The sequence below is a fragment of the Cornus florida genome, unplaced genomic scaffold, assembly GCF_030987335.1.
Source record: "Cornus florida cultivar Cherokee Brave unplaced genomic scaffold, ASM3098733v1 CherokeeBrave_3.0.0_Hap2_Chr03, whole genome shotgun sequence".
NCBI lineage: Eukaryota > Viridiplantae > Streptophyta > Magnoliopsida > Cornales > Cornaceae > Cornus > Cornus florida.
Genome location: NW_026775573.1, coordinates 56,822,541 through 56,847,411, shown reverse-complemented (window position 1 = coordinate 56,847,411; position 24,871 = coordinate 56,822,541). Strand labels below are relative to the sequence as shown.

The 24,871-nt window shown below is 35.7% G+C and overlaps 1 protein-coding gene across 1 annotated transcript; it reads right to left on the bottom strand.

Annotated features, from left to right (window-relative positions):
- Positions 1–1,076: 1,076 nt before the first annotated feature.
- On the bottom strand, positions 1,077–21,734 carry LOC132300586 (CO(2)-response secreted protease-like). Its single transcript, XM_059797745.1, has 11 exons — positions 21,546–21,734; positions 21,199–21,302; positions 20,978–21,075; positions 17,582–17,737; positions 7,705–7,816; positions 6,341–6,869; positions 6,118–6,218; positions 5,247–5,489; positions 4,219–4,333; positions 2,967–3,177; positions 1,077–1,878 (listed from the first exon to the last, which is right to left on the bottom strand). Exons 1-11 carry the CDS (start codon positions 21,630–21,632, stop codon positions 1,313–1,315), a joined length of 2,322 nt encoding a protein of 773 aa, XP_059653728.1. The 5' UTR covers positions 21,633–21,734; the 3' UTR covers positions 1,077–1,312.
- Positions 21,735–24,871: the final 3,137 nt, after the last annotated feature.

The window sequence follows — 24,871 nt, the reverse complement described above, 5'->3', positions numbered from 1 at the left end:
GAATGAAATGTGTTATATTTCGATTCATTATAGAATTAATGTTATCCACTTAATTGTACGAGAGATTTATATGTATGTGATGTTAAATAACGCAAGGAACATACGTCTTTCCAATTTAAATAGAATTCGCTATGCCAAGGCATATAATTACTAACAGCAAAATCAAGGTTGTGATTTTGACGATCGGATGCCAAAAGTTGCTTTATGAGCAAGCATCTGTAGGTGAATCATTAGGTTTTGGAATATTTCGGACGTCATGGTGAACTTGGATCATCGATCCAACGATTGAAATTTCCTAGGTAGTACTTGGAGGTTGTGGTTTCCTATCGATTTAATCATAATAGGGGAGGGGCAAAAATGAGGTATCTACATCCGTAGCCAAACTTGAGGACGAGGTTTTTTTCCAAATGGGGAGATAGGATAATTTTATTTGGTTTCATCATATATATTTTTTATTTCACAACTTTATAGGAAGTTTAATAATTTTTTTATGAAAATTTTATTTTTTTTTCTTTTAGAAAATTTTAATTTTATGTAGTTTATTTATATTTTATGTTTTTTGAGCTATTAGTTTACTTATTATTTCCCCTCTTGTGTTTTAGTTTTTAAGCTGATAGGTTTCTCAGGGATTAAATTTCTAATTATTATAAATACATCTACAACCTACAAGAGTAGAATAATATAGAAATAATTCAATTATTAATAATATATAAAATTTCTCTGAAAATCTCTTTAAACTTTGTGGATTCAATGTTATTCTCTTGTTCATTCGTGAACATTCATAATTTCCCCTTCTTCAGTTAAAAAACAAGTGCAAAAGTTATACCATCACCTAAACAATATTAAAATGGTCTCACAAAAGGAAAAAAAAATTAATAAAAAAATCATACACTCGAAAATGATAATTTAATTTGGTCAAAAAAAGTCAAAAGAAAGATAATATAAAGCTTGACTAATTTGTGTGATATATCTAAATGAATTTTATATAAAATTTTAATTCTATAAACTATCCTACAATCCTCTTTCAAATGGATAAATGTGCATCTCAATATTTATACATAATTACAACAAAAAGATAAAAAAAAAACTCGAAGTTAACCTCATAATAGCATTACTTCAAACAAATTAAGAATCTTAGTTGCATTGACATCTCTAACTGAGTAAATTGTCTAAAAAAAATTCAATCAATGATAATCACAAGAGTAAACAGAAGAAACAACACCAATACACTCCAAAAAGTTCCTAATTCTTCAACATATTAGGATACATATTTATTCATAAAAAAAAAAATCACTGGAATAACATTTTGAAATTATTCAACATTCACAGCAAATACCGTACGGACAACATGCAAGCCATCAGACCAAGTGATGACACCAAAATTATAACCCTTGCGAGCATTCTTACCATAAAATGAGACTTTAAAAGAAGCCCTCATCGAACCAACACCACCCTTGGCCTTGCTGAAAACCATCTTTCTTGGAGAAACCCTAACCACTAAGCCCTCTGGTGCACCCACTGAGGACACATACGTCGCATTCGGAGATCCTACGTTCGTAACGGTCCTTTCCACGGTTTTGGGACTTTCTTGTCGAGTGAGTTTTGCTATGGAGATGGATGGGTAGTTGATATTGGAAATGAGTTCTTCAATTGAGTCTTTTGGACAGACAAAGTTTGTGTTTGACATTGCTCTTATGTTTTTATGTGAATAGCCATAGTAACAAAGGAAATAGAGGTAATCTTGTGTTGTGGTTTCAAAGACTAGACCTGGGTCAAGCGCTTTGAGTGGGTTTATTTCTCCAACCCCAATTTCATGTGGATTTGCAAGGTAATCTGAGCTATTTGTCAATGGTTTCCCCATGTTGTTGGATACACTTGCTGCAAATATGAAAAACAAGGTTAATAATGTCAGTGTTATATAAGAATTAAAATGAAATTTTCTGTGAATTAATTTTGATATTGTGTATAAACCTTTTCTTTTCCTTAAGTATATGACCAACCCTGTCTTTTCGGTTTAGGTTTTTTTTTTTATTCGATTCGATCCTATAACCTAACTCATTATATATAATATTAATTATATAATCCATTCGTCTCAAAATAAGTGTCCCATTTGAAAAGTCAATGTGCTGTTTGATTTTTTATTTTGTTATTATTATTTTTTTTGTAATATTACCAATTTAACATTCTAGCATTGACTATAAAAAATAAATTATCACATCAATGTGGACCTGCTAAGGGTAAATTAGAAAATTATTCACTATTAATACAATACAAATCATTCTCCTAAAAAGTTAGATTTTAAAAAAGAGACACTTATTTTGTGACAAAGGGATTAATTCTTTTTGACCTATCAATGCCGTATCCGTGTCCCATTTAAAAAAAATTTAACATATCGCCGTGTCCTACCACTGACACTACACTGTGTTTGCATGTGTGCTTCCTAGGCTATAATCTTTGAAAAGAAGGAAACAATATTATATTTCGTGTGACAGATTTTTGGTTTCAATTTTAGCTGGTTAAAAAGAATTTATAGTGATTTTATTTATTTAATTATATTAGTACATTCTTCATGCTACTTGTGAACTGAACCTCAAACAATATAGGGAGATGTTATTAATAACTCCACTTTTTCTCCATCTGCACTTCACATGTTTAATTTTTTAATAAATGAATTGTTAAAATTCTCTTCAAAATTATAGTTTGAGATTAATTATGTAATTATTGTAGAGTTTAAATATGTTTTTGAGGTGAAAGTCTACAATATTCTGGATACCATATCCACAAGGTTCTCAGCCGTTAGATGTGGTGGTGGTACCCATCTGATGAATGATCCAACGGTTAAGAACTCTAGGGTACGATACCCCCGGAATATTATAGACTTTCTCGTTTTTAAGGGGCTATAATCTCTATTTTTTATTTTATTTACAAAAGTAAGTAAATTGAAAATTGAAATTAGTAGGGTGTACCTGTAGTCATAAGTGCTGACTTGATTACGGAGGGAGTCCATGTATGGTGCACTGATTTTATAAAGGCAGCTGCTCCAGTGACATGAGGGCATGCCATTGAGGTTCCTGATTTGAACCCAAACCATGATTCGTTCCACCTCATTGGAACACTATCTTCTCCATCTGAAGTTGTTGCGCCTAGTATGGCAATTCCGGGAGCCGTTATATCTGGCTATAGCACAAATTAATTACGGATAATAATCTAAAGTTTAAAAGTCAGACAATTTCAACTGATTTATGTAAAGGATGGTCTTCACCATATATGTAATGTTATCATGACATTAGTCCTTACTCACGTAAAAGTAATTGAATTTAATGATGCATACGGTTTGATTCAGTATAATTCTTTGCGGAACCGGAACCGTTTCCAACGGGTCCTAGAAATTAGAACCGGAACCTTAACCGTTGGGAAATGGAACCGTTTCCACGGTTCCGGTTTCTTTTTTTTAATAACCTTTTTTTTTTTTTTTTTAGTAATACTTTGACTAAGGCAATTTCTTGGGCCACATTTACATCCAAACAAGGATCAAGGGATATATATATATATATATATTTTTTTTTTCGGTAAATATAGGCATATATATTAGTAATTATATAATTGAAAAATTATATATATATATATATATTTATATATATTTATTATATGATTCGGTTCCAAACTCTTGGACTGGAATTTAAGGGTTCCTAAAATTTGGAACCGGAAGCAGTGCTTTGGTTCTAATTCCTAAGAGTTCCATTGGTTCTTCTTTGTTCACCCCTGAATATGTCCAACTATTCAACTTCCTATCATTATTCATTAATTATATATTATTAATCACCTCTTTTTTTTTTATTTTTTGGCTGGCTCAATTCTACTTAATATTCATGTACTATCATTTTGTGACACACGATCCCTGATTTGTTCACACATATTTCCTTAACAATATAGCATGAGTAAATGATATATACGCCCAACACTCCAATCCAAGTGTTGGGCAGTTTAACGACAAGGGTGGTGATGTGCAATTTTTTTAATAATTTTTTTTTATAGTTCAAAGGGTACGTGCCAAACAATGATAGCAAGGGGATTATGTCTAATTTAGCCTAATTATTATAAGAACTTGATCATAGAATTTTCACATATATATACCTGTGTATATATATCACAGGATGTAAAGGTAACTATATATATACACACACGCACACATACACATACAAATACACATGCACACACCTTAAGAATATTTTCTGTAAGCCCTCCAGGACCTCGTGACGAGAAATAAGCAACAACAGGAGCTGGTCTAAACCTTCGAATTTCATTTGTTGCAAGTATAGTTGCAGTTGGGTTCCTGCTTAAAAAAAAAAAATATATATCATATAGTTGAGCCTTCTTTTTTGAGAAATGAGAAAATATAATGCAATCATATATAAGAAGTAAATAAGTCAATGCACAACCTTATTCAGACTTAATTAATCATATATAAGAAGTAAATAAGTCAATGCACAACCTTATTCAGACTTAATTGCTTTGTTAAGATACTTATGGTCTGTTGGGTATAGTTTTTCTATTTTCTGAGAGGTGAATATGAAAAATTGTATAAAAAAAGAAAAGAAAAGAAAAAAAAGTATGTTTTAAGTCTTTGGGCTGAGTGTTTCACGGTCTGACCCAAAAGTTAAACCTATTAGGTAGTGACACTCAACTCATACTAATCCAATGTGGACACCTCTAACATTGTCTTTCATTCAGATTCAAAAATTTAAGCTATTAGGTGGTACTAACACTTAACTCATATTGATCTAATGTGGGATACTTCTAACATTGTCTCATAATCGAACTCACAACGCCCTCGTTACAATTGAGCCACCCTGCCTATTTGGGTGGGGCATCCGGCCCGGATCAAGAATTGAGTCTGGCTCTTATAACAATTGTAATGGGCTGAATGTTTCGTAGTTTGACCCAAAAACTTAAGCATATATACCCAATTTACTTTTCATTCGGATCGAATGAGAGACATCTCTAACAATTAACCTATAAATGTAAAAGAGTGATTTTTTAGACACCATCTGTTCCCCCAAAAAGAGAATTAGCCCCAAAAAGGTAAAAAATAGTGATTTTTTCAACAATTAGCAACCTTTTGGTGGTGTAATTAAAAAAGTTCAAGAGTAAGTTGTTTAGTTCAGTTTGATCGACTTCATGTAACGGTTAGATTATCAATTCTAGGCATAACAGATGATTAATTTTGTTAAAGTACTTTTTCTTACCTGGTAGAGTTAATGTAGTCTAGAATTTGGGACCCAGCAATATTCCCAACTTCTGTAAATGGAAAAACTCCAGAATCAAACGGCTCATCTTTCTCCACGTCATCAATCAAAATCAATCCTTTGGCTTTACAATCTTCAACAACTAACTTCTTGATTCTCGTTGCAACGTTGAAGTCAGTATCGACACAAACAACTATTTTTCCAGCAACTTTTTTTGAATCTAGTGATCCTGGAAAGCAGTTCCTGCATTTTAGAACAAACAATTCACAACCCTTTTCCACTAAGATGGTTTAGGACACATCTATACTTATATATATATATATATATATATATATATATATATATATATTGTCAAGGCAAAGATCTTATTTTGCATTTGAAAGCATATAATTGGTGTCTTGAATTTGAAAAAATGATAAAAATTAATTCAAAATTTTAAATAAATTTTTTTGCACTTTCAAATTCAAGTCACCGATTTAGTGCTCCCACTTATAGCATTAGAGAAATTTTAATCTTCTACTTTTCATTGTAGAAGAATAGATAGTTTTAGTAGTTTGAGAATATATATTTACTAGCAATATGTAACATATGTGTAACACTAACTAATTATTCTTCTATTGAAAAGTGTAGCCTAATGGTATTTGTTCATATTTCAAAATAAAAAATCGAGAGTCTTCAATTAAGAAAGTGAATGTATGATGCGAGTTACAATTACATCCAAGAATAATTGTTCTCCTAGCTATCATGTATATGTGCAAAGTTGATCGAATTATAAAAAAAAAAAAAAATGCTACAATATATAATGCACAACATCTTTACAATATATTTTACCCAAAAATATATAAATAAATAAATAAATTCTTAACAATACCTAGCATCCGATACAGGGGTAAACTTAGAAGCAATGCTTTCTCCAAACGCAAGAGGATAGGTTTTTGAGCGTGTAAGGTTTGAGAAATTGATAGCAGATCCCTATATAAGAATGCAAAATAAAATTCAATACCGATTAACAAACTAAGAGTAATAAATAAATAAATATAGTCACGTGGGTTTCATATGATGTCATAAGACATGCAGTTATTATTTCATCTTACTTGTAATGTTTTTCCATTTCCGAGCACTATAGTCGACCTGAAATCACGGTCAATGCTAGAAGCTGCAACAGTAAAGATCCATGGTGCAGTGTTAACAACGGTGAAAGGATCAGGTCCATCGTTACCGGCCGAGCAAATTACCATGACTCCCCTTTGTTGAGCATGGAAGGCTCCAATGGCTATGGGGTCATCCAAGAAGTCTGGTTGAAAGAGGTTCATTCCAATGGAAATCGAAATGATATCAACTCCGTCCATAATCGAATCATCGATGGCCTTGAGTATGGTTGAACCCGAGCAACCTTGTTGCGAGCATGCCTTGTAAGCTGCAATCCTTGCAGAAGGTGAGCCACCCCTCGCTGTACCCCGAGCGAGGCCATAGTAACTAGCATTGGCAACAGGTGCACCAGCTGCAATAGATGTGGTGTGTGTCCCATGCCCAACAGTATCCCTTGGTGACCCATGAGTTGGCCGCTTATTGTTGGAAACAGATTTGAATTCTGTGTTGTAGAATCTTGCACCTATCAACTTCCTACGACATACATATACGTACAAAGATATGCAAACAAATAATAAAGACAACATATTAGTCTCTGTCCCATTTTAGATGTTCATGTTTGAAAGTCAAACTTTTTAAGAGATAATTTTTAATATTTTTTTTATTACATTGTAATGAATGAATTTTCAAATTTACCTTTTGCTTTAAATTGGTGGAGTCCACAATAATAATGTTTATACTTTTCAAGGTAACGAGGGTGTACCTTAGGTTTTTGAAATGCGACAACTAAAAATAGAAAGATAGACAACAAATATGGAATGGAGGGAATATACTATAATGGGCTTATAGATAACCATGAATGCATGGGCAATACAAGCTAGCCTTTGGATTACCAAGAAAATAAATTAAAAACTTTTTAAAAATTAGCATGTTAATCTCTGAAATAAGACTAATCCCCATAACTATTGAATGTGTGAAAATGTAACTTGGGGAAGGCAATGTTTGCAAAAGATATGGTATTTCACTATCGTTGTTTGGAATAGATATTGGGTGAGGAGGGCATGCCAATCAACATGTTAATTGGTAGGTATACCAACAACATGGCATGCTCAGTTCACTCAATATCTTGTCCGTTATTTACTAACCTTATGGTTCAGAGACTTATTTATTATTACTATTTTTATGACAATTGAGAAGGTTTTATGCAATTAATCTTTATTATTTGGCATTGCTTTATTTGAATTTGAGATTTCAAGATAGTAACTATGAGATCCTATCTTTTGAGCAACCTGATAGGTTTGTATATATAAGCTGAAAAAATTTAACGATTTCAAATGATTTTAATTAAAAATGGAGAAAATATGTTCACCTATTACAACTAGACTTCTTGAAGTCAGATCCTTCCATGCATGTTCCTTTCCATCTTGAAGGGATTTCTCCCATACCGTCGTCTCTGAAACTTGGAGACTCCGGCCATATTCCTAATGCAACATAATCAAACGGGAAAGAAATTTTAGTTAGTGATTAACTAATATTAATTGTTAAATATTGATGAATAAGGTAATATAATTTTGCTTGGTTGGTTGGCAAGGGGAAAGGAAAGTAAAACTAAATGTATAACCATTTAGGGTTACTTTTGCTGACACTCTCTTAGGTTTGACCAAATATTACATTGAAAAATCTTTCGAAAATTAATATTACTCACATTACAAATGTTTGGTCCGTTTATCACTTACACTTCAAAAGTTACTTTTCAGATGCGTCAGACTACTTTTACATATAAAAGACATTATTACCCCCTTTGACTTCTTTTTTTGATGAGTTATTACTCCCTTTGACTTTATGTGCTGACTTATTAAAAAATTGTTTAATGTATAAAAAGACTTAACTATCCATAGAACTCATGTTTTTTTTTTTTTTTTTTTTTTGAAAAGTAAAATATATTAGAAAAGCGTTCAAAAAGGGAAATGCGTCCCTAATATAGAAGAACAAAAATCCTAAGGAGTCAAAAAAATCAGCAATCGAGGAGCAAGCACTTCCTCTAACATAACAAAAAAGAGAACAGAGAATATGAGATTTTAAATTAGCTACAATTGATTCTTTCCCGTCAAAATTTCTGTTATTTATCTCTCTCCAGATACACCACCAAACACAATGTGGGACAATCCTCCAAAAAGCACACGCATGACCTTTAACTGTGCATCTTCTTCATGCATTAATTAATTGAAAGGTGTTCAGGCATCACCCACTGAACACAAAAAATGCTGAAAATAAAATTCCAACAATCATACGCGGCAGGACAATGTATAAGAATGTGATCCACGGACTCACCATCTGTTTTGCATAAGCAACACCAGTTCACAATGGTATTACCTCTCTTTCTCAAATTATCCAATGTCAAAATCTTTCCTAGGTGGTAGTCCAAACAAAAAATGCAACTCTAAGAGGAGCTTTAGAGCGTCAAATAGACTTTCAAGGGAAATCTTGGCCATCAAAGTTGGACAAACACATGAACATGGATTGTACTCCATATCTACCATGAGAGGAAGGGATCCACAAAATATCATCACAACCTCTGCTAACATCTTTCTGTCTATACAACAAGTCCAAAAGAGCGCACACTTCTAGCATTTCCCAATCTTGAAAAGAGCACCTAAAACGCACATCTCATGTAATCTCACTGCTATCAAGATGATAACAATCAACTGCGTAAGAATGCTTGTTTTCAGCAATACTGAAAAGGCAAGGAAAGGAAAGAAATAGTAGCTGATCACCACACCACAAGTCTTCCCAAAAGCGAGCGTGTCTACCATTACGACCTTTAAATCTGATGTGGGTAGAAAACACATCCTAACCCTTCCGAATGAATTTCCATATGCCAAGGCCTCCCGTGGCAGAAATAGGATAAGAGCACCAACCCCCACTCTCCTCCCCAAATCGACAAGAGACAACTCTTCCCCACTGATGATGACGCTCTTTACCGAATCTCCATAACCACTTACCCAATAAAGCTCTGTTGAAAGGGATTAGCTTCCGAATACCTAAACTGCCAAATTTTAAAAGATTGCAAACTTGCTCCCAATTAATAAGATGATACTTGAATTCCTCTCCTCTTCCACCTCAAAGAAAGTCATGCTGAATTTTTTCAATCCGTTCAGCGACAGAGCATGGAATTTGAAACAGAGATAAAAAAAAATAAGTGGGAAGGGACGAGAGGGTACTCTTAATAAGAGTGACCTTCCCCCCCTTCGAGAGATACTGTTTTTTCCATCCTGCCAATCTCTTTTCATACCTATTGATCACCGGATCCCAACTCCCCACTCTCCTGTACGAAACTCCCAAAGGCAGTCCCAAATAAGGAAGTGGAAAAACGCCCACTCCGTACCCAAGAACTGCAGCTAAGGAGGAGATATCTGGAACATGTCCCACTAGGACAATCACACTCTTTCCAACATTAATTTTAAGACCGAACACCGCTTGGAAACAAGTAAGTATGCACATCAAGTATTTGAGTTGAGAGACGTCAGCATCACAAAAAACCAAGGTATCGTCTGCGAACAACAAATGGGAAATCTCTATCTAATTAGCAGCTTCTCTACCAACTCTGAACCCCCCTGATAAAACCCAGATCCCCAGCTCTTTTCATTAATCTACTCAACCCCTCCATGATAATAAGAAATAAGAAAGACGATAGGGGGTCTCATTGTGTCAAACCGGCAAACTCGCAAAAAAACTAGCGAGAGATCCGTTCACAAGCACTGAGAACATAACGGACGAGATACAAGTTTCTATCCATTTAATCCACCTATCTTCGAACCCCATCCTCTGAAGCAAGTAAAGAAGAAACTTCCAATTAACGCGATCATAGGCTTTCTCAATATCAAGTTTGTATAAGATGCCAGGAACACCACTCTTCAACCTAGAGTCAACACATTCCCCTGCAATAAGAACGGAATCCAAGATCTGCCGTCCCTTAACAAAAGCGTTTTGTGACTCTGAAATAATTCCGTCCAATGCACTCCGCATTTTAAGAACGAGAACTTTGGCAATAAGCTTGTAAATGCAACCTACTAAACTGATTGATCTAAAGTCCTTAATATCAAAGGCGTTGCCCTTCTTAGGAATGAGGGCAATAAAAGATGCATTCAATGATTTCTCAAATGTGCCATGAGAATGAAATACCTGAAAAGTGCTCATCACCTCACTGCGTACCACCTCCCAACTCTCCTTAAAAAACTGCATAGTAAATCCATCTGGCCCTGGAGCTTTATCCCCATTACAACTTGATAATGCCTTGAGAACTTCCTCTTCAATGAAAGGAACCTCAAGCCCGTCACTATCCAGCGTAGAAATAGAATTGAATGTAACCCATCAAGTTTAGGTTTCCATTCCAAGGACTCAGTGTAAAGCTGCTGATAAAAAGAAACAATTCCCCCATGCACCTCGTCTTCTCTCCACAACTCTACACCATTCACACAGATACGCCCGATGTGATTACATCTTCTATGAGCGTTAGCAAGTCTGTGAAAGAATTTTGTATTGCGGTCACCTTCTTTAAGCCACAGTGCCCGAGATTTTTGACGCCATGAAATCTCCTCCATAACAGCAATCTCCGCAAAAGTCGCCTGATAAGACGCTCTTCTAGAGCGTAAAGACTCTACATCTTGCCCCAACTTGTCAAGACGATCAAGTTCAACAATATCAGCCAAAACTTTATTCTTCTTCCATTCAAGATTCCCAAACACCTTTTTGTTCCACTTCTTGAGTTCAGATTTGAGAACCTAAAAATTCCTAGCTAAGACATAGCAGAAAACCTATGAAAGATGCTTCCCCCCACCAAGACTGGACTTTCCCTTGAAAATCCTCAAATCTTAACCACATATTTTCAAAGCGAAAAGGCGTGCGTTTGGATCTCATCCCTCCACAATCAAGAACTAAGGGTATATAGTCAGACGTTACCCTAACCAAAGCCGCCTGAGTAACATCAGGGAACTTCTCTTCCCAATCCCCAAAAATCAGGAACCGATCCAACCTTGAAAAAATGATTGGATCTCTGCTATTAGACCAAGTAAAGGCCGCCCCTTCCAATGGCATATCAATAAGGAAGTGGCTATCGATGAAATCAGAAAACTGGGTAATCTTCAAAGACCACCTACCCCCGGTGGATCTCTCAAACGGAAACCTAACAGAATTAAAGTCCCCGCCTAAACACCAAGGCAGCAACTACAATTCCTTAACAAAGCTGAGCTCTTCCCAAAAGGCTGGTCTATCACAATCAATAACAGGTCCATAAACTCCAGAAAAGACCCATTTGAAATTATCATCCTCCATCTGAAACACACATGACAAAGAATAGTGCCCTTTCCAGATATTTGTTCTGGACAACCATCTTCGATCCCATAAAATAAGAATTCCGCCTGATGTGCCAGAAGCATTTAAAGCTTCCCATTCTACAAACCTTCCTCCCCAAATACTCCTTACCACCTTATCAGACATAGCAGTCATCTTAGTTTCTTATAAGCATATAACATGAGCGTTCCACTGCCTCAGAGCAACCTTAACCACCCTTCTTTTATCCGGATCATTTAGACCACGGATGTTCCATATAATAATTCTTAGCTTCATTAAGAACCAAAGATGATCATCTCCTTACCTTCCCCCCCATTTCCCACCTCTAGTCCTTCCCCTTTCTTTAGTCACCCCATCATTCCCCTCATAATTGATATAGGAATAAGGTTCTTCACCTCCTGTTCCCCATTCCGATGTGATCTATTTTTGCTAACTTTAGTGCTTTGATATGTCTCTGTAATGTCGTTTCTTATCACAATAGCATGAAGAATGGACTAAGTTTGATCATCATCACCCTCCGAAGAAACACCCAAAGCAGCACTAACCATATCAATATTGTCATTCACTCAGTTCATGCCCAAATCATCAGTTGTTTCTAAACAATTAGGGTGCACAATTGCCAAAGGTTCCATTATATCAATGTCAGAATGATCCATTTCCATCCAAGGGTGAAAACCATGAGGATAAACTTGTTGAGAAGGAACCTGAACATCAAACTCTTCCCCTTCACTCTCTTCACTGTTCCTAGATGCATTCAACTGTAAGTCCATCTCCGTTCTAGTCTCATCTGTGGCAGTTGTTAGTAAATCAAGAACATTATTCACTTTGATGGTAAACAATTCAGGCCTTTCAGAGAGACAAAAAGCCTAAGTTCGTTGAGCAATGACATAGCTAAATCGTCTGTTAGCTTGAAATATAGGTCCTTTCCTACACATACGGTCACTCCATTGGAGCAGTCTCCACTGCCAACCAAGTTCTTTGAAGATAGTAACCCTTCCATCCGTGGAACAATGTCACCAGAACAGTCCTTTTATTGATCTATACTCTCTTCCACACCACTACCACCCCTTCTCAACACCTCAGATGAAGAAGGAGAAGAGAAAGATCTTTGAGGAAAAGCAACAGAATTCAAACCTGGGATAGAGGTAGTAGAGCGTGCTACCCACTTCTGTTTTTCTTTACGTGTCTATCTAGAGCCTTGTCGACCGGCTGATGCAGTCGTCGAATCCCGCTTTGTTTTCTCCGTCAGCGACCAACGAGGTATGCCATGCTGTGAAGAAGAAGAGGATTGGGCCTGAACTTGAGCTTGGGCTTGTCCTTTTAAGTCTGTTCCAATAATGATTTTGGGTTATTAAAAAAAGAAATGGATAAGGAGTTGGATCTGTTTTTTTATAACCCTTCGTTGGTGTAGGCTGTCCAAGGCCCAAATCTATCCAAATTCATAATGGTTTAGGATTGAAAAGTTTGTATTTAACAGGCCCATGATGTCTTAAGGCCTCGCGCTTAGCCTGGCCTACCACCTTACGGCTTATATCTCCCTTAGCCCATTTGGACTTGTGGCCATCCCATTCTATTCACCAACCCTTAAAGATAAGGATAAGGAAGGATTTGGATGGGGCCTAAACGACCGCCACATGCAGCTTTCTGTTTGTTAACGTCAACGCGCATAACCGGCGCGTGACTGCATCTTGATCTTCCTCCCACAAACTTCACCGCTCTTTGTGCCTTTCTGTCCTTTATCCATTGCTGGATCTACAACACCCCTTCTTCCCCTTTACTAAGAAGCATGTTCTTCTTTCTCCGACAGAGCCCCCGTCGATGTAAAGTGACGGCCCTCGATGAGGAGTTGCTGACTTCATATCCCTCTAAATGTAACTCTTAGAATCCTTGCAATTTCTAAAAAAGATTTCATACCAGACGAAAAAACCACTATCGCTTTCAAATTGCCCCTAGTGACTAAAATACCCATTGACACTACACTTTCATCAATCACCACTATCACCCTTACCACCACCACCAATCACACACACACACACACACACACACACACACACATATTAGAAAAGATAAAATTACACATATAATCACATATATTAGAAAAATATATAATTACATATATAAACAAACATATATACATACTTATATATATATATATATATAGAGAGAGAGAGAGAGAGAGAGAAAGAGAGAGAGAAGCTTAAGAGAATGACAAAGAAAACCAAACACACCAACTCGTGAGGCAGTAGAAGAGGGTTTCGGCTGCAGTGACTTGTATCGATCAATGGAAGAGGAAAACACCAAATCAAAAGGCAGTAAAAAAGGGTTACAAGGCGGAATAGGAGGTAGTGGTGGTGGTCACACCCAAACCCATCACCACCACCACCACCTGCATAAGAAACCCACGCATGACCGTCTATTGCGAAACCCTTATTGTTCTTCATCTCCTTATTGATTGAGAACTTTAATAAAGCCAAAAATAGATTATGAATAAAGAAAATTGGGCAAAAAATAAAGAAGATATACGTGGTGCAAGAGAGTCAACATACCCCTTTCAGAGCTGATTAAAATAGTAAAGAATGTATAATCTAACTTTGTCTGCATATCATGTGCAGTTTCCAAGTCCGCCATGCAAGAACAACATCTTAATATAATAATATGCTTATCATTATCACAAACAAAAATCTAATCACAAAATTCTCCCTCACAAACAACCCTAACTTCATTATCTCTCTCCCGTGATGTCAATGCCCGCTTCAAAAGAGACAAATCAGATCATTGGCTTGAGGATGTTATTGGCCGTGGTGGTGGTGGTGGGTTGTGGTTCCAAAAATTGAGTCTTTTAGGTGGTATTTTGAGTGTTGCAGAGGAGAGAGAAAGTGTATAGAGAAAGTGGTGGTTGGTGGTTGGCGGTGATGGGATGGTGGTGGTGCCGTCGGTGATTGTGGTTGTGTATAGGTGTGTGTAGGTATATGTTGTTGTGTATGATAGAGAGAGAAAGAGATGAAAAAGAATTAGATGAAAAAAAAAAAAAAAAACACTAATTGGTGCCTTCAGCATAAGAGAGAGAAATAGAGGAGATGGAAGTAATGAATAAGGGGTAAAATAGTCATTTTAATTAGCTGATATTTTGGACTAAATGGTGGTAAAATTGTCTTTTTGCACAAATTTAACGATGTCAGTGACCGAAAAACAAAATTGGACCTAAGTGATAATAATTTTCAAAAGGAGTTTCAATATGATATTTGGCCAAACTTGAGAGGAGAGAGAGAAAAAGATGAAAATGAATTCGATAGATGAAAAAAAAAAAAAAACTAATTGGTGCCTTCAGCAGAAGAGAGATAAATAGAGGAGTGTGGTAGATGGAAGTAATGAATGAGGGGTAAAATAGTCATTTTAATTAGCTGATATTTTGGAATAAATGGTGGTAAATTGTCTTTTTGCATAAATTTAATGGTGTCAGTGACCGAAAACCAAAATTGGACCTAAGTGATAATTTTCAAAAGGTGTTTCAATATGATATTTGGTCAAACTTGAGAGGGTGTTAGTGAAATTAACCCAGCCATTTATAATAAATTAAATATCATATAGCTATAAAATAATAATAATAATTTGTACTCAAGTTCTACTTTGACAAATGAAACAAATGCGTATTCATTAAGCAAGAAAGCACATGTGAAGTCTATATAAAAAAATAGGGTAAAGTACAATGACACCCCCGAGGTTTGAAGTAAGGACAGTCATATACAAGTTGACCTATTTTTGGACAATGACACCTCCTTGTGAGATTTGCAATCCAAACAAAGCCTAAAAACATGTGAAAAGTCTACTTTACCCTTCATTCTTTTATTACTTTTAATTATAAAGTATCAAAATAATTAGATGACCAAAGTACCCTCTTCCATCTCTCTCTCTCTATACAAACTACATAGTTCCAATCCGCCGCCACCACCCTCTTCCCTTCTCTCAATCTCTCTCTCTCTCTCTCTATATATATATATATATACGACGTTCACTGCGCCGCCGCCGCCACCACCACCACCACCCATCTTCCCCCCCTCTCTCTCCATATATATATATATATATATATATATATATATACATACGGCGTTCACTCCGCCACCACCACCACAACCCATCTTCCCTACACCACCACCACCTATATTTCCCCCCACCACCCCTATCGATCTAAAACTACCAATGGAGTATGAAGAAGAGAACCGCGAATCAGAGGCAAAAGCCCACTGCGAGAACTCCACACACCGACAATCATCTTCTTCATCCAGATTGCCTTCCCTGCATGCGCTGCATGCACCTTCGTGGAGTTCTTTGCAACAAGGCCAGAGAATATGAAGCAATGAGGGGTAGGGATCGATCCCTACTTTCTTCCAAGAGGAGGACTACCTTTGATCTTATTTTGTGGTTCTACCCTCAGAAGCGACCACCACCACCACCGTCAAGCAGAAGCGACGTCGATTTTGAGGCCAGTTCCAAGGGTTGAAGAACAGTCCCTCGCTTCCAAGACAAAGAAATCAAAACGACGCCATTGGCGGATCCGTTCTAACCTAACGCCAGTTACTATCGTCACTATTCGTCTCTGAGGCTGACGTCATTATTGAAGAGCGCTCCGATTACTTACGCTTCATCGCCCAAATCAACGATAGCTTGAGGGCCCACACCGTCGATCACAAAAAAAGGATCTCCTCGCCGTTTCGTCCGATTCCCTAAGATTTAAGCTCAGAGCTCACTGGCTTCTATGGACGATGCAACACGGAGCTCATTGTTCTGTTGTATAAAGTGTCGCCGGTGTGAGCTTAGTTTTGCTGTCACCGGAGTTGCAGTTTGTTCATCAATATGAATTGGGTTTCACACCGAGGAGGATCGATGTTGCTTATAGTGTGCCGGACTGAACTGTCGTCAATGCTTCTGGGTCTCGTCGGTCACCATGTTGTTGGAGCTTTAGTCTGCTGGGTCTCTGAATGCTTCACTTGAATTATTTGTCACTTCGGTTTAGGCTTGAAGCTTTTTTCTCTCAATCTGTATCTCTACGTGTGTGTGTCTATATATATATATACAGAGAAAGAAAGAAAGAAAGAAAGGTTTTGTCATTCCTATATAGCAGAGATTGTGACTCTGTTAGGCTTGTTTGGGTAAGGATTTGAGAGGGCAAAAAGAAGAAGAGAATGAGGAGAGAGAAAAGGGTATTTAAGTCAATAAAAAGAGTTATATTTGTCAATTTTATATCGAAGGGCAATAAAGTCAATTCACTATTGTTAGGGTGTTTTTGTCAATTTTATCAAACGTGAGGGGATGTCATTGTCCAAAAATAGGCCAACTTGTATATGGCTGTCCTTAATCCAAAAAATAATTGTAATTAATTGGTATCAAAGACAAATTCAAATAAAAATAATAAAAGTGAGCACAAATGAACTCCAGGAAGTATAAAACATCAACCAGCTGTATTTGTCATGGAGAGTTTTGGATGTTAATTTACAAAGTCAAGAAGTCAAAGTCTACATTTTTTTTGAGTCACGAATTTTCCTGAAAGTATGAAATGGATATAAAAATATATTGTTTATTTGTCCAAATTACCCTTGACATTTTCAGATATCACTTTTGTGTACCTAACTATTACTTTTGTGCATGGTACTTAAATACACAACAGTGATATTTAAATACATAAAAGTAGTATTTGGAAATAGTATGGATAATTTGGACAAATAAACTGTATTTTGTCATGTCCATCCCACTCTTTCAGAAAAAAAAGCAATGACTGTAAAACACAATGGCTTTGTGAATTGACCTCCAAAATTTCATGTTTTTGTGATTATCCCAATGTGCAAAAAACAAAATTGTCATTTTTCTAATTTTCATTACACTGCTATAAAGCTGTCACATACCTGAGTCTATCATTCCGATTATGACATCGCCGGACAAGTGGCGATATTGGTGTATGCCTGATCTGATGGTAGATTCAGTTTCCAAAAAGTCCCAAGACCTTGTAGTATGGAGTTGAAGAACCGGATCGGGAAAGATAGATACAATCTCATGGTGCCCTGCAATTCGATCAAGTAAGTGGATTTATATATGTCATTAAAATAGATTATATATAATAATTGATCTATACAATGCATGTGAATCATCTGTTCCAATATTTATATTCAAAAAATTTCAAGTGAACTATGTATAAACTTCAAGTTCAATGGAAAAAAAAAACGAAGAAGATAATTGCCATTCAAGAAAATTAAGAAATATCAGGTTACCCTTACATTTTTTGTTTTAAAAACGTGCTGATATATCAATATTTGGTTGGATAGTGGTTGCCATGGGACTACAACAGAGTTCTAATACCTGACATAGTACAACAGAGTTCTAATACCCTCTATGTCAGGTTTTGGTTCGCATCGTGTAGATATTTTTTACTTTGCATTCTTTTCTTGTTCATAATTTTCAAAATCCATATACCAAAAAGGTAGGAGACATCCCTTTATAAGTGTTAGGGGTTTCTTTTCCCCAGGTCGGACATCACAATCACTCCTCACTTCTCTTAAAACCCAACATTCTGATCCAGCATCTCAAAATGCGTCTACAAAGGTAAGAGGCATCCCTAAAATTTGCTCTTGATAAATTTCAAGCCCTATCAGGTTTATCAATCAATCAGGGTAAAAGCTTTGCTTTCTTTTCAGGAAAATCTCCAGCAATAAGCCTGGCATTCTCTCTCTGCTAGTGTATGAAACAAAATCAAATATTAGATTAGTGACAAAGCTATCTTAGGCCAATATACTAAGGAGTATGTTTGGCAGCACCGTACTAAAGCTTTGAAATTGGAATCGGGAGTTTCAAACCCAAATCTGCTGTTTGGATACCAGCAGCTAAGACAGATTTGGGATTGAATTATAATCCCAAAGATCCCAATTACACAATTTGAATCCAAAGCTCTGAGCTGAGATTTGGAACACCAAATCAATATGGAATTGGCCCATGTGATGGAAATGTCCCTCTCGCTTCTGTCGCTCCAGCATTCAATCCACCTAACCACACACTCTCAAGCCCCTGAACGTCCACAACATGTTTGCCGGCGGCGATAAAGACGAGGTCTACGGCGGCGGGGCCGCCATCGACGGCCAAAATTTGATATACTTGCCACTGTAATACAATCGTGGTTCAAAATTTTTGTCGAATCATAATTGGAATAAACGGAAGTGGCATTATTTTCATCAGATTTGGTAGTTTTGGGGATTGTTTCAACAAGGATACCTTCACATTCGTCTTTGTCCCAATAATCGAAGGAGGCCGATGAGGGTTTGGGAGGAAGATCAGAAGGCTGAGATGAATCGGTCGTTGGCGGGTTTGGTAATGGAGTGCTGGGATCGGGTGGGCCATGGTGGGACTCGGGATCGGACTGAGTCAGAATTGGCGATGGAGTGATCGGAGAGGGAGAGGGAGATCGGTGAGTTGTAGTGAGTCGTCCTCTCGCGTTTCGTCATTAAGTGGGAGTCGCTTTTTTTTTTTGCTCTCTTCTCATTATTCTTTATTGATCCCGCGTCTCTAGGCGTGGAATCTTAATAATATAGTTATTAGGTATATACAAATAATTATATATATATATATTTTTGAGAGGTAAAAGTTTATAAGAAGTCGAAATATATACCTCAACCCTTTGCGTTCTTGGAACTAGACGAAGTAGTTGTAACTTGGACATTTAGCTCACCCCCTATTAGGTTCAGAATTGGTAATGGCAATAAAATCAGATTCTTGTTCGACTATTGGTTCCCAGTTTGCCAGTTTCTCCATTCCATCTCCCAGCTGAGACTGATTTCTCTTCTATCCGGCCTTATATCTCTTCCATGCCTTGCTATTATGGTTCGTAATCGTAATTGCAATGTAGCGGATTCGAATGAATATAAGTATAAATTAATTTAATTAGTCAATTTATGAAAATGTATAATAATATTATATTCTTAAAAAATAGTTACAAGTCAAATGTAACGTGTTGATCGATACGACGAATCATGCTTGCCATTAGTGACTTAATTTCCACATTCTGTCTTCATCACTCATATGATATGATTCTCTTGTCTTCCCACCAACGAAAGACCCAATCCCCTGATCCCCTAGCTATCATGGTTTGGAAGCTCGCCTAGCATCCTCTGTCTCCTATGTTTGGAGGGAACACAACTATGCGTATATAGCCTTTTGCACGTTGAACTCAATCATTTGCATTTTGTGTTCTAAACTAGAGCTCATCATCAGATTAATCAGAGAATACCCTTCATTAGTGAAGCTCTCTGACTCCCTTGTGTCAATATATTGTAATGGACTAGGAGCTCCCAGTAAATTATATTTAGGGATGGTAATGGGGCGGTTTGGGACAAAAAAACACGTCTATGAATTTTGTAGAGTATTTTTTTTTTTTTAATTGTAATAGGAATCTAACAAAAATAAATAATAAAACAAATTTTTAACAATGATTATAATTTTTTTTTTTTTCTCTTATGCGAATAGAAATAAAATTCAACTTCTCAATTGAAACTTAAGATTAAATTATTGTTTGAACATCAAATAAAAATAATACAAAAGAATATTTAGTGATTATAAAAGAATAAACTATAATTTGCTTAATATATACCTAATATTATTAAATATAAAATAAAATATAAGAACAAAATAATACCCTCCGCTCACAGTTCTATCTCTGAACCTGCTGGGCTTGGCAGTTGGGCTCCATGTTAGGTATTGGGCTATGTTCTACCTTCTATTTTTGTGGACAAACGACCGTGTTTTTGAGGCTCAGGCCTCATACATGTACCTTCCCTTTTGGCCATCCACATATATAATACATCACATGGCAAAATAATAATAATAATAATAATAGAAAAAACAAAACAAAAACAGGGTTGAGAAGTATTGTAAGACTATACAATTTTAATTTAATAATATCCTTTTGGTTTGCTAGAAAATATATATATATATATATATATATATATATATGTAAAAGTATTTTAAGTAATATCAGTAGTCCCTACTGTGTAATGCCACAATTTGAACATTTTCATAATTTTCCAAATCAAATTAGCTGAATAATTATATCAAAAATACTTCTCTTATGCATTAAGTCTCTGGTTCGAATATTTTCAAGTACGATCAATTTTTTAGGGGCCACGACTGCGGACATAGTCCAAGTTTTAGCCGATTTGTGTGAAGGGGTCACTCAACAAGAGATTTACAATTTAATACAAATATCAATTGAAAAATTGAAAGTATAATAGAAGGGAAAATACACAAAGAGGAGTTACCAGATAAAATGGATGCTTCATTCTCTTTAAGCATGGCAGAGAACCCTTTAAAAGCATGATTATAACAGTGAATCAAAGATATCCTCTCACTCTCTTGACTGTAACAAAAGAGTAATAAAATAAAATAAAATAAAATGAATTGAAAAAAATTATATTTAATTCCTTCTTGAATTTATAATAACCATAACAACAACAACAACAACAACAACAATTATAATAACCTTGGAATAATGGTTGATAATAACTGCAAATGAGAAAACACTGCATCTTCATGGTCAGTCCCATAATTACTATTTGATGAACTTCCCATATAAACAACATAAGGCTGCAAGACAACGCAACACACACACACACACACACACACGCAAATATATATTAATGCAAAGGTGTTAAGTGAAGGTTATGATAATCCATCATCTAAGCAAAGCTCCATAATTAATTGGTTGCTTGGAAAAGAAAAGGAAAAAAAAGCGGTAATTAACAACTACTCATGGATCAATGAACAGTAAAATAAAAATGTGGTGGTATGTGTGTGTATATATATATATGTATGTGTGTTTGTGTGTACCTGTGGTTTTTGATTTGCTGCAGTAGATGAAGAGAAGAGAAGACAAAGTAGATGGAGACCAAGGACGACTTGAAAAAACGACGCCATCACATATAATGCTCCAGCAGATGAAGTGGGTACCTATGCATTAAGAAAGATATATACACACACATATTATATATATATATATATGAAGCTATATAGAAGGATTTTTTCATGAAGCCATCTATAAATTTGTCGGCCGAGTTTGAAGGGAGCTCTTTTATTACTATTATGGTAGCTTGCTTCCTTGGGAGTAAAAGCATCTTTGCTTATTCTATACTATATTACTTTCTTCTTCTTTTTTAGAATAGTATACTATATTATTGTTCTTTCATATATATATATATATATTTCCTGTAATTAAGAAGTAAAATATATATATATATATATATATATATATTACAATCATTATTGATTTCCTCTAATCAATGTATTTGAGAACTACTAAATGTAATTTATTATCAACCATTATTCCAAGTTTAATTATTATAATTGAGTACATGATAATCAAATTCTTCATGTCTTGTTATTGTAATTTCAGTATTTGTAAACCCAAGATGAGACTTATTAGGATACCTGAATTATAGAGAGACAAGCTATAGCTATTATTATACCTATGACATAGGGAAATTAAAGAATAGATATGCATAAAATGCTTGCACTCAAGTATACATGCAAGGGCCGCAAGTTGGAAAGTAAGTCAAAGACTTGAACTGCAAGCAATTATAAGGATGTCTCTTTCACAGAAAGGAGTTGGAGTAAGAAGAAGCTTCATTTATATTATTCCTTCATGCCCATGTGCCATTTTCCGTTTTGGTTTCCTTTATTCTCTTCTTGTTTGCGGCTACTTTTTTTTTTTTTTACCTCATCATTATTTTTATTTTTTCAAGTTAATTGTAGTATGTTTTTCCACCTATGAAGCACGTACAAGGGACATAGAACGGTGATATGATAAATTTCAAAAAAATAGAACACAGACATAGACATAGACACGAACACGGTAATAAAATAATAATATATTCATAATTATATAAAAGAAATTATTTTTCTCTTAATTTCTCATCTATATTCATAAATTTAACATATTTAAATTAGACCCGCCATACGTGTCATGTTTTAAATATATAAAAGTTTGTATGCCCAACGTTTATTAAAATACAAAAAAAAAAAAAAAAAAAAATGCCTTTATTTTCAAAGGTTACAAGTCTTATTTTTATTTTATTTTATGAAAGGTTAAATATTATATGTGTGTTGGTTAACGCACAGTAAGGGCCCAAAATGTAAACAGCCCAATGGAAGCAACAACAGGCTCAATGGAACTACAACTAGAACTCACAAAAGACAAGTCTTATTCTTGTAACCAAACAAGCGCAACAGATTATCTCTTGTCTCTTCACCTCTTTTTCAATCACACGTCTCTCTTCCCTGTTCCCCTCTCTCTCATCGCTCCTTCTGTTCATCTTCTCAAGTCCTTCCTCAAATCCTCTCCAGTGATGCGCAAATGGTAGAGCCAAGATTGTTATATTTGTATTTTATTAGTTTATGGTTGATATATAGGTTGAATCAATGATTTTTTTTTAAATTTTTTGTGTATTATTATATATAGAGAATGACCATATATATACATTTCAATTTTTTTTTTTTTTTGAAATGCAAAGCAATATATTGGATGGAACAACTGTACGAGAGAAAAGAAGGCCCAACCGAAAGTTGGCCCAAACAAAACATGGCTAGTGAAGCAGCCCAACAAAAGATACCCAAACCCATCCTTAAAAATTCATTAAAAAATCATGAAGACAGAGGAGTGTTGCTCTGGTTAGGACCCAGAGCATCAGTCATCTGTAATGAGGAAGGAGGTGGTTCATTGCGGATGTAGGATTGAGGAAGATCCCACTCCTTCATAACTCGAAGAGCCGCCGACGTTGATTTTTATCGTACAATTGTAAGTTTGCCTTTGATAGTGTCCAGAAATGAATTCATTACCTTGTTTGCATGAGAGCACTTCCCCTGATATAACCTGTAGTTGCGCTCCCTCCATAAGCCATATACACAGGCTGTGAGACATAGCTTGCACACCCATAACGAACAATCCTTTGAGCTGTCTTTCCAATTATGAGATGACCAGGCCACAAGCTCATTCCATGAGGAGGGTAGAATATGGAATCCTCTTTTGAGCTGAATGAATCTCCAAATAGGTTTAGAGAATTTGCAATCAAAGAACATATGAGAGTATGATTCTTCTGAGGATCTGCAAAATGTTATATTTATGGAAACAAATGGAACTCAACCTTCCCGGTCTCAGAAACAGATGGATACCCAGCTGGTACCACTTGTGCAGGAGTATTGGAAGCTACGGGAAGTGTAGGAGCAACTGGAGGGGTGCTTGTACCCATGTAAGGTTCCCGGATTTGAATCCTGGTACTAGCACGCTCTGAAGGCCTTCCGATACCAACACCTTTTTCCCTTTGCTTCCTTAGACAACCTATGAGGCATTTTGAATCATAACTTCTTCAAATTGAAGCAACTATCGAACACTTGGTGTGCAACCCCAACTTGTACTTTACTCAAACTTTATTTAATCATCTACAATCCAAAAGTAATGGCAACAAGACAATGAAGGTCTTCAATTCCCAAGTCAACAACCACAAAAGTCTTCAATCACATTTCCATCAAGAATTTTCAAACATAAATTAATCAAATCTTCAAAACTCAATCCCAAACTCCAAATTTTCAACCCAAACACCAAATCTTCTTCTTCAAACAATTTAATGAAATAATATGAAGATCAAAACATAAATTGTAAGAAGAATATGAGAGTTACCTTAGAGATTTGATGCTAGAAAGATGATATGAAGATATATGTATATAGAGATGCATGCGAGAGAGAGAGAGAGAGAGAGAGAGAGAGAGAGAGAGAGAGCAAACACGTCTCGGCCAGGGAGGGTTACAATGACCCATTAGTGCGCATGTGTCATGACTTAAGTGCCCAGGTGCGGGGACTTGAACTTGCAACCTTGTGCACTTCAACCGTTCAAGTTTTCCTGACTAGAATCATTTGTGAAACACTTATTGAAATTTTCCCAAAATTTCATTAATGAACATCTCAAGCATAGAACACCCATTCTAAAACCCTAAAGAAAAACAAAATCTTTTTGAATTTTTGAAAATTTTCATATTTGTTTTTTATAGCAAATTTAAAGATAATGAGAGAATCAATCCCATAAATTTCAAGTCAACACACGATCCAAAATTTCCAGAAAGTTTATGAATATTCATGAATGCAAATGCATGACAGAATTTTCAAT

Coding starts and splice junctions, on each gene's coding strand:
- LOC132300586 (XM_059797745.1), bottom strand. CDS start 21,632: ATGGCGTCGTTTTTTCAAGTCGTCCTTGGTCTCCATCTACTTTGTCTT. Junction 17,738..20,977: donor TGAAGCATCCATTTTATCTG/GTAACTCCTCTT, acceptor ATCGAATTGCAG/GGCACCATGAGATTGTATCT. Junction 1,879..2,966: donor GTCAGCACTTATGACTACAG/GTACACCCTACT, acceptor TCATATTTGCAG/CAAGTGTATCCAACAACATG.